We start from the raw sequence: 12,281 nt of genomic DNA, 5'->3' as shown, positions 1-12,281 counted from the left end.
TCTGTAAAAAAACAAACCCTGCTGATTCAAGATAAGCTTTTGAGTTTTCCATCTGACTTTTTCCCCATGTTGCTACAGTTCCAAATATCTAAGGAATTTTGCTGTAGTTTGACATTTCTAGTTTTTAAACGTTTACGCACTTTGGAATACAGTTACGTAAAATCACAGTTGTTGGACAAAATAAATGTGAAAAATGTTGTTTTGTGTACCCTCGTGATTTTTGAAATGGTTTTATTTACAAACTAGATTTTGTTTGCGGTCAGCTTTAATATATTTGGTGTCTTTATGTCACAGAACCTGTATTAGCCGTCTGAAAAATTGATTTTGTGACTGTTTTACTACATGGGGCCCACTCAGTGCCAGAACTTAGTCAATTCAAACTAGAAATAAGATGCAAATACAGAACCCACTGCTAATGCCATTCCAACTTTTTAGCTCATGTTTTCCTCATGTTGTACCCACTACCCAGTAAACACCAGTATGTGGGCCCCACATGGGCTATGGGGTTTCCAAGTGGGGATGGGCTTACAATGGGCATCCAATCTGGGACCCACCTGGGTTAGCCAAGTAGGACCCACCTGAGCCAGCCCAGGTGGGCTATGTTCTATGGGCACCATATGGGTAACATATGGGAAGTTGCATGAACAGGCAACTGAGTTTAATGACCTTAGTTAAGTATAATTATTAGTCATGTGTAAGTATAAACATGAATTAAGATGAAATAACTGATAATAAATTATGCCACAGGCAGCATATGTATATTTAATTAATAACAAAATATACATATAAAATATATTAATATAAGTGAAACACAAAGAACAGATATGACTTAAAATTGTAAGACGCTTAATAAAATAAAATAAATGGTTTTACATTTGAGTGGGAAAAAAATTTCACTCCATGTAGGAGGGTTAGGGTTAAACCTTTTCGAAATCTCGCGTTATTTCATGAAATATCACGAGGTTTTCTTGAACCCGTCCCCCCCATTCTGGAACATTCTTCATTTCGCGCCCTTGGACAAAGCTGACAGTTAAGCTGACAATTTTTGGATTAAGTGCATCTTTGAGCTACGAATTTATCTGCAGTAAGGGTAAGAACTTTTTTGACTTAATTTGAATCCCTAAGTATAAATGAAATGTTTACAAAGTTATGATGCTGCAAAGTAATGAATGGCACAAGTGCTGGCAAACTTTTTCCTAGCACTCAAGCAATGCTAAGCTAGTTGAAATTTTTACGTAATGTTGGATTTAGCCAATTTTCACAGTTTGAAAGCATTTTCTGGTGTCCTGTATACTGCTTAACTAGCACCAAAATTAATTACTGCGTGTACTTAACATCAAGTTGTACTTAAACATTATCTTGGTTTTTCTCTATGATTAGTATTAATAAAGGACTGTATTAGACCAATTTAACGAAGTTCTAATTTTTTAAGAGGAATATGGGAGGGTATTTTCACTAACTAGTCCCCAGCTTTTGCCCCTGTGTCAGGAGCATGCACAGCAGTCAGAGAGGCAGATCAGTGAGCACTCTATTTCTGTAGAAGACATCATCATTTTTCTTGCCATTGTTCTCATTTTTCCAGAAAAAGCAAATAAAATATAGGTGTTCTTGATTTGTTTGGGTTTTTTTTTTCATACACACTTTAGTATGCAACTTTATATGTGTAGTTGTTTTAGTGAGAACTTAATCAGAAATAGTGTACTGACTCTAGAATCTGCCTCTCACTGTTGTGCAAGCTCTGTACATGAGGGAAACTGATTATTTAAGCAGAACTGATCGGTCTTGTTAGGGCCACAGTGCCAACTCCTTTTACTATGATTGCTGTGGCCCTCCTTTTTTCCTTTTTGTAATGTATATTTGGCTAGAATCTACACATTTATTTATTTATAAAAAAGAAAAGCAATTGCTCTTTGGATGTGGTTCTAAAGATCTGTGATCTTTAAGTGTTTGTCTGGTGCCTTATTTGTGCATGCGCACTGTTATTTTAATTTGTTTCATTATGGCTTAAATTTGTTTGAATTTTGTGCATGCTCCTTTATCAGCCTTCCTTCATGGACAGCTTGTGTGGTTATTGGCCAGGAGGGTTTGCAATTATCTCAAAACTTGAGATGTTTGTTGTTTTGATTATGACTTGGCTGACTATGGCTACTTATAAATTGCATAGTCACACTATTACATTAATATGTTATTAATATCTGTATATTGGTTTGATTTTGCTGTTGGACAGTGGAGTGAATAGTAGCAAGGGTTATGTGTGGTTTATCTCTTTCTTTATTTTTACAGACTTTGACATAAGAAGCAGTGTATATTTCAAAATTCATTTCTATTTAAAATTTGATGCATGCCAGAAATATACTAGTAGGAATCTTTTTTTGAGTTTGTAACAATTAGAATTGTTACTTTATAAAGTGATGTCAGGGTCTTTTATTGTAATACAACAGCTTTTAAGGCTGGTGTAAGCATCACAGCAGATGTCTTTATGCCAAAGTAACTGAGGATAAAACACAGAAAAACATGAAGGAGATTTTCCTGGAGTGGCTTTTTAAATCAGATAACCTTAGAAATATTCTGCAGTTGAACAAAAACTGAAGAAAACCATGAATCAATATATGAACATTACCTGATGCTGCTGAAGTAAAGCAGAGCAAAGTTACAGAGGTTTTATTAGAGGTTTTATTAGAGAACAAGCTGAGTTTTTTGCAATTTGGCATAATTTGGCACAAAAAATCAACTGACAACAGCGCTAAGCACAACCGTACACTGATGTATAATAAGCAAGGGAATAATGTGGAAAACAGATTTCAGATGGGGAAACTTTTCTCGAAGTACACTACGAGAGAGCTGTGCAGGAAGTGTGATTTTTTTATTTTTTTTATTTATTTATTTATTTTTTATTGTGGTGAAAACAAGACAGCAAGAGGGAATTAATGACAGTATTTATCAAATGTGAAGCGTAGTTTGGATCTTCTTTTGCTGCTGGTTCAGTTAATTTTGGTTGGAGAGTGATGAAACCTGCATTTTGATGCATCGGTTCCGCGCTTTGTGTTTACATCTTTGTGCAAAATCCGTTTTACCTGCTCTCATTTACTGTTTTAGCTGTTTGGTGGTTGTTGAAATAGTTTTGTGAGTTTTAAGCTGAGGCTATGTCCACACGTACAGGGGTCTTTTTGAAAACAGAGATTTCACCTTTTTGTTTAAAAACAAACAAACAAACAAAAAATCCAGTCCACACGTGCAGTTTTGAACAAATATCTCTGTCCACATGTAAAGCTAAAAACTAAATGTTGGCCAATCAGAAGTCTAAAAGCCTAGGAGGGAAAGAGTAAACAGGGTTTTGTGCCCTCACAAAACTTTAAGTACTTCTGAAAAGTTTTTGTATTTTTCTGAAAAGGCAGCTAATTTTGTGTTACTTTTCAAGTGCCTTCATCATTTCAAATGTTATTAACTAAAGACAATATTTTGGCTGATGTAGACTCGCAACTTAGGAATGAACAAAATGCATACAGCATAAGTAGTTTAATTAAAAAAAAAAACAAAACATTTATTCCAAACTGACGTCAGGATTTTGGGTTGTGAGAACGTCTGTGTTCAATGTAGAAGTTCACTCTGACGCCTCTGTCTTTCTAAATGGAGGGACAGTAACTGCATGTGTATATGTAAGCGTGTAAAAACTGCAGATGGTAAGATTAACAGCAACAGTATTTATTTATTGTAGAAATTAATCTCATGTAAACAATAACGTGGCGCACAGCGTGACGTCAAAAAAGACACACACTTTTGACGTTGTGTGACTAAATCTCCGTTTTCCTCATCCATACTTAAACGCAAATACTGAGTTTTCGAAAATCTCCACCCTGGCAGGAGTTTTTAAAAATCTCTGTTTTCAGTGACCCAAAACGCCGTTTACGTGTGGAAGAAAGGCCCAAACGCATAGAAAAATCTGCGTTTTCAAAAATACCCGTGTACGTAGCCTGAGCCTTTCTGACAAAATACATTTAAATTTAAAAGTCAATTCAGGATTTTAATGAATCCATATCACTTAATTCAAACTACAATCGATTTTAATCGGAAAATCGGTTATTGAAACCTACCCCTAATTGTGAGTAAGCTTGTGAGATGGTTCAATTCAATTCAGTTTTATTTATACGGCACTAAATCACAACAACAGTCGCCTCAAGGTGCTTTATATTGTAAGCTAGACCCTACAACAATACATACAGAGAAAAATCCAACAATCAAAAAAATGGAAAAATGGAAATAAATCATGAGCTGAAAATAATAAAGATTGATGTACTAGAGCTTATTATATAGAAGTAGATCTTTGCCCAATTTGACTTCTAAATATCTAAAGCTAAACTGAAGGACCAACAGCACAAATCCCCACCAGAAGATGATTGTTCCTATATTTCTAATACACAAGTGACAGTCAAATGCTAAAGTGAATGAAATTTAAGAAAATGGCTTTATTAACCACGATTAATAACATGTAAATGTGCTTTGGATAGTTGTCAGGCCCCAATAATATTTCTGAGTAAGGACCTGTTGATGTAGTTAGTGTAACCTATCCAAGCTGTTACCCAGGTGACTGAAAAATACTACATCATTTTTATACATTTTATCTTTCAGAAAGCAATGGAGCAATCTGAGAGGACAAAGAGAAGAAAAATAGCTGCGAAAGTTGTTGAACATTTACGTCTCGTTTCACAGCAGAATGAGTCAGATCATCATCAGGACTTAATTTTTTTCTCGGATTCTTTTGAGAATAAACCCCTTGTGGAAGAGTACCATGATTGCGATGAACATGCTGGAGTCAGTTCACAAAATGAACAATCTGCAGACATTTTTTATGATGCTTTGGACTTTGACGTGTTTCCTGAAGACTCTGAAAGTGGGGTGTCTGAGTTTAATGAATTTGATCTGGACGATGACTGTTTCGATTCTGATGCTTTTTCAGACACACCAGATGATACAAAAGGACTTGCAGAGTGGGCTGCAGAATACAATGTGTCACATAATGCTTTGTCTGCCCTTCTTAAAATTCTTAGACAGAAAGGTCTTAATGTACCACTAGATGCTCGAACATTGATGTCAACTGCCCGCAAATGTAATGTGATAAATGTGGCTGGGGGATCATACTACCATTTTGGTTTAAAGAATTCAATTGTTGCAGCATTGGAGCTTTTAGATTTTGATTTAAAGAAACTAACAAACAATCTAACACTTAGAATTAATGTTGATGGTCTACCTTTATTCCGCAGCAACAATGTTAGTCTGTGGCCTATTCTGGGTAGAATCAAGGAGATCCCAAATTGTGATGTTTTTGTGATCGGGTTATACTCAGGTACAACCAAACCTTCTAATGTACAGGAGTACTTGAATGACTTTGTACAAGATGTAAGGGCAATTATACAAGATGGAGTTCAGTATAATGGTGTCCATTTCAGTGTTGCTGCTCCAGATGCATTCATTTGTGATGCACCTGCTCGTGCTTTTCTTAAATGTGTGAAGGGACACACTGGCTATTATGCGTGTGAGCGGTGCACTCAAAAGGGCATGTATGTGAATAGGAGATTGTGTTTTCCTGAAATTTCTGCTGAGCAAAGGACTGATGAGACTTTTCGTGCTATGGCCTACAAAGAGCATCAGGTTGGGGTGTCACCTCTGAATGAGTTGGGTGTGGGACTAGTCTCAGGTTTTGTGCTGGACTATATGCACCTTGGGTGTCTGGGGGTAATGCGAAAACTTATTTATCTTTGGTTAAAAGGTCCCCGAAAATGCAGACAGTCTATGCAAATTCTAACCGTGATTTCAGCATTCATGGTTTCTGTCAGGCAACATTTGCCTAAAAGTTTTGCAAGGAAACCAAGATCTCTCCTTGAAATTAGCATGTGGAAAGCAACTGAATTGAGACAATTTTTGCTTTACACAGGCCCAGTTGTTTTATTTAATAATATACCAAGCCAAATGTATAGACACTTTATACTTTTATCTGTATCTATAAGAATTCTTCTTAGTCCTGATTTGTGTATTGAGAACTGTGATTATGCAGAGGATGTTTTAAAGCAGTTTGTGAAAGATTTTGGTTCGATTTATGGTCTTGAATTTGTTGGTTATAATGTACATAATTTAATACACCTAGCTGAAGATGCGCGAAAGTTTGGACCTTTGGACAGTATTTCCTGCTTCCCATTTGAAACCTTCCTGGGTAAACTGAAAAAGATTGTGCGGAGGCCTCATAAACCTGTGGAACAAATTGTCAAGCGCGTCTATGAGACGCAAAGTATTCAGAAGAAAAGAAAAGAGAGGATGTCTGTTCCCTCTCCTCTTAAACAGCCTCATAACTCTGGACCAATAACAAGTGATCTTGGAACTTTTAAGCAGTACAGAAAATACACTGATGGACAGACATATGTTTCTTGCTCCATGGGAGATAACTGTTTCAATGTAGGGGGAAAAATTCTTATTGTGGCAAACATTTTACAGGATTGCCAAGTTGTCAAAGCACTGTGTCAGGTCTTTGAAAACTGTAATGCCTTTTTCAGCTATCCATTGGACTCAACATGCCTTGGAATTTACTTTGTTTCAAATCTGTCTAAACAAATGAATCTTGTATTACTTGATGAACTAAAACAGAAAATGGTGCTTTTGCCACTGAAGTCTGGATATGTGGCATTGCCACTGCTGTACTAGTTGGCTTCTTTTTGCTTTCTCACCAGCATGCTACCATTTGCAGTTGTTGATTTTCTGGATGGTGGAGGTGTATCCATAATTCCTTGCAAGTGGTTTACAGGACCAGCGGAAGATTCTTGTTTCTGGCCACCAGGGAGAGTCAATATCAATAAGGCTGTAAAGGATGGAGTTACTCCAGATGCAAACTGGTCACATTACAGAGTTCGCATCTTGGGGAAAGCTGGTAAGAAGCATTTTTGTTTATTGCTACCAAATATTCTGTCATTAAAGACAGAACAAAAAATTTCCCTGTAATTTCACTAACAACATTTTGTTGATGTATGTCAAAAATTTACAGAAAACTATGAAAATGCCAGGGTGAAACTGCGGAGGTCTGAAGCAACCTCTGATCTGCAGACTGAGTCGGATTCTGGAAGCAGATTGGGAAAAGGGAAGCGGAAAAGGAGGTAATTATGTTTCTTAAAAACGCCTTAAAAGCAACAATTTATTGTGGTGATTATAAGAAAAACAAAAACAAGCTGACAGTATCTTTAGCAGACCATTACTGCTCACCAGATTTAGATATGATCTTAAAATAGCACTTTGTAACTTTTTGACTTTTAAAAATCAGTTTTAGACTCCTTTTGATGCCGGACTATACATTAATGTTTTTAGTTTGTAGGACTAACCAGTAACTAAATTGTTTGTGGGGTTTTTTAAATATTTTTTTAAATTCATTTTAAGGCCAGTGATCCAGTCAAGCTCGGATGAGGATTGGGACAACGCTGCGGAACAGCCAGAGACCTCATCAACATCAGCAATGGAGAATAGACATTCAAGTGAAACTCCCCACCAGAACGTCACTCATCCATTTGTTCAGCTACCACCACCCTCAACTCCTTCACCTGTGGTTTCACAACCAGTTCCAAGACAACTTGTACAAGCCACCAATACCAGCATGTTTGTACGTGTTCTAACCCTCCTGGAAGACATTAAGGAGACTCAGAGGATCCACAGTCGAATGCTACAGTCTCTCCTCAAACAACGTGATGGACCAGTTGCTGCAGTATTACCCGAGGGTGCTGTTTTTCCTCTCCGGACAGTCGCAGACGTGGAAGCACTGGAACAAAAACTGATAGACCCTGTCTTCCTGAAAGAAGTGGTAAATAATAATGATGTAATGACAATAATTGATTAATGCCTCAATCTGCGTTTTATGCTAGCAGTTATGATTAAGGAAAGTTGGTGTTTGTTCAAACATGGTCAGTGCAATGAAGTAGTGGAAGGTGAGCTCCACAAAAGTTGCTGTTTTTGAAAATAAAATAAGTTGTACTTTACAAGTTGTGCCACGCCAAACCTTAAGAAATTACTTTTGGTGGATCAGTCATTTAGCTCTTTGCATTTACATCAGACAGTGTTTGACTTTGATACTTAACTCTTTCTCAATCAAATAGCATCAAAATTATTAAGCCTAATTACTGTGTAGCTGTGCAGGTTTTCTTTTAGGTGTGACTGATGGTACTACTGTCGGTAAAATTATTGTCCTTGTGTGTCCTAAGGTTGCTGTTGTGGCAGAGATCGGAGGGAGCACTGTTGATGAAGCCACCAGAAGAATGATGGCCTTCATTATGGACAATGCTCTTTCCAGGCAATATAACTTCGTTGGGCGCCATGGAAAGCGGGAATTTCGAGGGCTTAAAATTTTCGAAGTGCTATATGGTAAGCTCATTAGTTGTAAGATATTTTGTTGATGTTTGAATAACAGATGCTCATTTCAGCTGTAGTCAGTCTTCCAATCAATTTAATCACTGATTTAAGGTTTTTATACTTTGGTTCTACATTTATGTGAGATCTTATGCCGTGTCACAGTATAAATATAAGTATGTAACAAAAAAAGAGAATTACAGCTGTGTCTTTAGATTCAGTAATATAGTCTCACTTTCTTGTGGTCAATATCTGTGCTTTACAGGCAGCTTGAAAAAAAATGCTCTTACAAGCCAGATTACCAGAAAAGAGGCAGAAAAGGCAGCATCCAAGTGGTTTATTGGTGCAAGAGATAGAGGAGGAAATCGCATGGCAAGGGCACAGTGTCGCATGCAGGAGAGGTATACCTTAGTGACTCGGTTTAGATAGACTGTGGAGATGAAATTAATTACAAATACTGTATTATTGAGGGAAATTATGTTTGGGTTTTTTATGGGGGGGGGGGCATCAGCTCATGTTGTTCTGGAGGGTGATGGCTGCTGCCAGGAATGACCACATATTTCTCTCTGGTTTGCAGCATACTTGAAGACAGCTCTCACTAAACCGTTTTTTGGTTCCTCACTGTGTTACGGTATGTGAACAATTTCCAGTTATGTTTAGCAGTTTGTGCAATATTCTTCTTTGCACAATCAGCTCCAGGAACTCCAGCGCCAGCCAGCCAGTCAAACAACTTGATCAGCACAACTTTCAAAACAACTCCAGTAGTATTGCAAATCTGATGTTATTTGTGAAAAAATGCACTTTTTTTTTTCAGGACCAATGGATCACTGAATGAGTGAGAAGCTGTGTTTCAGTGCATTTCTTTTTCGTTTAAACTGTATAACATTGATTTGTTATTGTTTTGTGTATACTAGGGACCTTTTTTGTCAACATGTTCTCTAAACAAAAAAAATATTTGTATAGTATATAAAAAATTACTGTTATACTGCATACTGTTTTAAAATGTCATATTAATCAGTATTAATAAAAAAGATAAACTGACTTTGTTGTACAGGTGATTTAAATTTTAGCTTACTGTAGTATCCAAAATCCCATCTGGGCAAGCACACTTGGGGCCACCATGGAAATGGAGGACAAAAATAGCTGGGTCCCAGGTGGGTAACCCAGGTGGGCCCCAAATATCAGACCCGCTTCTATGGATATGGGCCCCACAAGTTTTTTTGGTTGGATCTGATTTGGGGCCCATCATTAACCCATCTGGGCAAACACATTTGGGGCCACCATGGAAACTGAGGACAAAAGTAGCTGGGTCCCAGGTGGGTAACCCAAGTGGGCCCCAACTATCAGACCCACTTCTACCCATCTGGGTCCCACACTTGTTTATTGGCTGGGCCTGATTTGGGGCCCATCCAGGGCCCGTCATTAGCCCATCTGGGCAAACACACTTGGGGCCACCATGGAAACTGAGGACAAAATTAGCTGGACCCCAGTTGGGTTTCCCAAGTGGGCCCCAAATATTAGCCCTGATGCTCCCTATTTGGGCCCCACGTATGTGTGTTGACTGGGTAAGAACTTGAAAAATGGGGCCCGGGTGGGTTTCTGTGTACTTTGCCCAGTTGGGGTCCATTTAGTTCCCAGATTTTACCAATATAACACAGAGATGGGCTTACAAAATGGGGCCATTATGGAACCCGCGGACAATCCCGCTTAAAACCCACTTTTTAGCCTATATGGTACTCACATGGTACCCACAAAACAACTTGAAAGGTGGGGCCCGGGTGGGTTTCTGTGTACTTTGCCTAGTTGGGGCCATTTAGTTCCCAGATTTTACCAATATAACACCGAGATGGGCTTATTAAATGGGGCCATTATGGAACCCGCGGACAATCCCACTTAAAACCCACTTTTTAGCCTATGTGGTGCCCACATGGTACCCACAAAAAACTTGAAAGATGGGGCCCAGGTGGGTTTCTGTGTACTTTTCCCAGTTGGGGCACATTTAGTTCCCAGATTTTACCAATATAACACCGAAGATGGGCTTATTAAATGGGGCCATTACTGGAACCCGCGGACAATCCCACTTAAAACCCACTTTTTAGCCTATGTGGTGCCCACATGGTACCCACAAAAACTTGAAAGATGGGGCCCGGTGGGTTTCTGTGTACTTTTGCCCAGTTGGGGCACATTTAGTTCCCAGATTTTACCAATATAACACCGAGATGGGCTTATTAAATGGGGCCATTATGGAACCCGCGGACAATCCCACTTAAAACCCACTTTTTAGCCTATGTGGTGCCCACATGGTACCCACAAAAAACTTGAAAGATGGGGCCCAGGTGGGTTTCTGTGTACTTTTCCCAGTTGGGGCCCATTTAGTTCCCAGATTTTCCTAACATAACACCTATATGGGCATTTAATATGGGGCCATTACGGAACCCGCGGACAATCCTATATGGGGCCCATTTTTCAGCCCATTTCCAAACCATATGGGCCCCACATATAAATGTTGGCTGGGCATGTGTGTATTTCTCCCTAAGATGGCAAACTGAAACACAAGTTTCCGGGCTAGAACCAGTGTGGTGACTTTTGGAGATTTATTTCCCTGGATGATTGAGAATGCATCAAGACGAACACAAAAGGAAGTTCACAGCTTTTAGCAGCTCCCCCACCCCCCTCATATCACACACCCCCACTCCCCTCCCCAGAATTCCCAGGTAACAACCTATTACATATGAATGACTAGCCAATTTAGCTTCCACTTGGCTGAAGCTAAAGCTTAGCTAAACCCTACCAGCCATTTGGCTGGAGGGGGTTTTAAAGGTAGAAAGCCAAATGTTGGCTGGCTCTCGGCGCTCATAGTCTAGGTGATGTCTGATGAAGTTGAGACCTGTGGAAAGATGTATGGTTTTCAAAAGAATTAGGTCTGGTCATTATAGTGCTGTATACACTGCCAAGCTGCAGATGTTTGGCAAGAAGATTTGATCACACTGGAGATGTTTTTTACTAACTCTTGTAGAAAAACAAAATCCTGTCATTCATATCCCGCACAAACAGTTTGCAATGAATTCCAGATTAAGTTTAAAATAAGAATGCGTGCAAGGCTAAGCAGTGCTAGCCAATAGATCCTCCTGTTTGGCTGTTACTCTGGGAAAAGACGAGAAAGACAGTGATGGAAGCCGTGACTGGAGCTGCGATGTAGCCTATATAATATTTATATTGTACGAAGTGATAATTATGTATATTGTAATGAACGTGATATTATATTGTTCAAACGTGAAAGGTATATTGTACTAACATGATAGTATATTGTACAAACATGAAAAGTATATTGTTAGAACAATATACTTTTCTATTTTTCTTTTGCCTGGGTGGCAGCTCTACGCTTCCGTATCCGAGGCTTTTCAATGTGGCCTCACAAAATTGTGACGACTACAACAACCATGAAAAGAGTTGGATGGACATTGCTGCTCAATTGCAGCTGCCTGGTCAATGTTTTTCATTAGTAATTTAGCAAAGTTGATGGTGGTGGTGTGTATGCGTCTGTAAGACAGAGAGAGGGAGAGCGAGAGACAGATTAGGGATCTGATCACCACACAGTAAAGACATTGTCTTAACTTTTCTTTTCTTTTCTTGTCTTTTGTGATGGGTGAACTTTAATCATCTTCTTATCATAACTAAGTTGTTTGCACATTAACACTGTAACTTTCACATTATGCTGTTACCTAGGTGTCCTGATCCAGCAGATGGCACAGTAGAGCTGCTTCAAAACGGCGTCTCCACCGTAGCCCGTTTCTCATTAGGATGTTCACCTTTACCAACTATACCACTTTACCAAACGCGAGACAAGTACTCTTGGACTACGAGTGTGGATACTAATGTGGATGCTGATGTTAAATGACAATGATAAT

At 38.7% G+C, this 12,281-nt stretch overlaps 1 protein-coding gene across 5 annotated transcripts; it reads left to right on the top strand.

Moving 5' to 3' along the window:
• Positions 1-507: 507 nt before the first annotated feature.
• On the top strand, positions 508-9,933 carry LOC102306102. 5 transcript variants are annotated; one of them, XM_014331022.2, is made up of 7 exons: positions 508-1,090; positions 4,627-6,913; positions 7,028-7,136; positions 7,414-7,831; positions 8,229-8,388; positions 8,951-9,004; positions 9,188-9,933. In XM_014331022.2, the coding sequence occupies exons 2-7, from the start codon at positions 6,718-6,720 to the stop codon at positions 9,202-9,204; spliced, it is 954 nt and encodes a 317-aa protein (XP_014186508.1). In that variant the 5' UTR covers positions 508-1,090; positions 4,627-6,717; the 3' UTR covers positions 9,205-9,933. The 5 variants fall into 4 exon arrangements, 2 of the variants coding, with proteins under 2 accessions (XP_042072813.1, XP_014186508.1); XM_042216879.1 differs by having other exon boundaries at positions 6,717-6,913; XR_006053593.1 differs by having other exon boundaries at positions 8,951-9,933.
• Positions 9,934-12,281: the final 2,348 nt, after the last annotated feature.

Source organism: Haplochromis burtoni, unplaced genomic scaffold, assembly GCF_018398535.1.
Source record: "Haplochromis burtoni strain Fernald_Lab_line unplaced genomic scaffold, NCSU_Asbu1 Contig_1323, whole genome shotgun sequence".
In the NCBI taxonomy this organism is placed as follows: domain Eukaryota; kingdom Metazoa; phylum Chordata; class Actinopteri; order Cichliformes; family Cichlidae; genus Haplochromis; species Haplochromis burtoni.
This window is presented reverse-complemented; position numbering and strand designations above follow the sequence as displayed.

What these genes read in the sequence shown, in the direction of transcription:
- LOC102306102 (XM_042216879.1), top strand. Translation starts at nt 6,718, where the DNA reads ATGCTACCATTTGCAGTTGTTGATTTTCTGGATGGTGGAGGTGTATCC. An exon ending in TCGCATCTTGGGGAAAGCTG is followed by an intron (nt 6,914 to 7,027) that starts GTAAGAAGCATT and finishes AAAAATTTACAG; the next exon opens with AAAACTATGAAAATGCCAGG. An exon ending in AATTTTCGAAGTGCTATATG is followed by an intron (nt 8,389 to 8,950) that starts GTAAGCTCATTA and finishes TCTGGTTTGCAG; the next exon opens with CATACTTGAAGACAGCTCTC.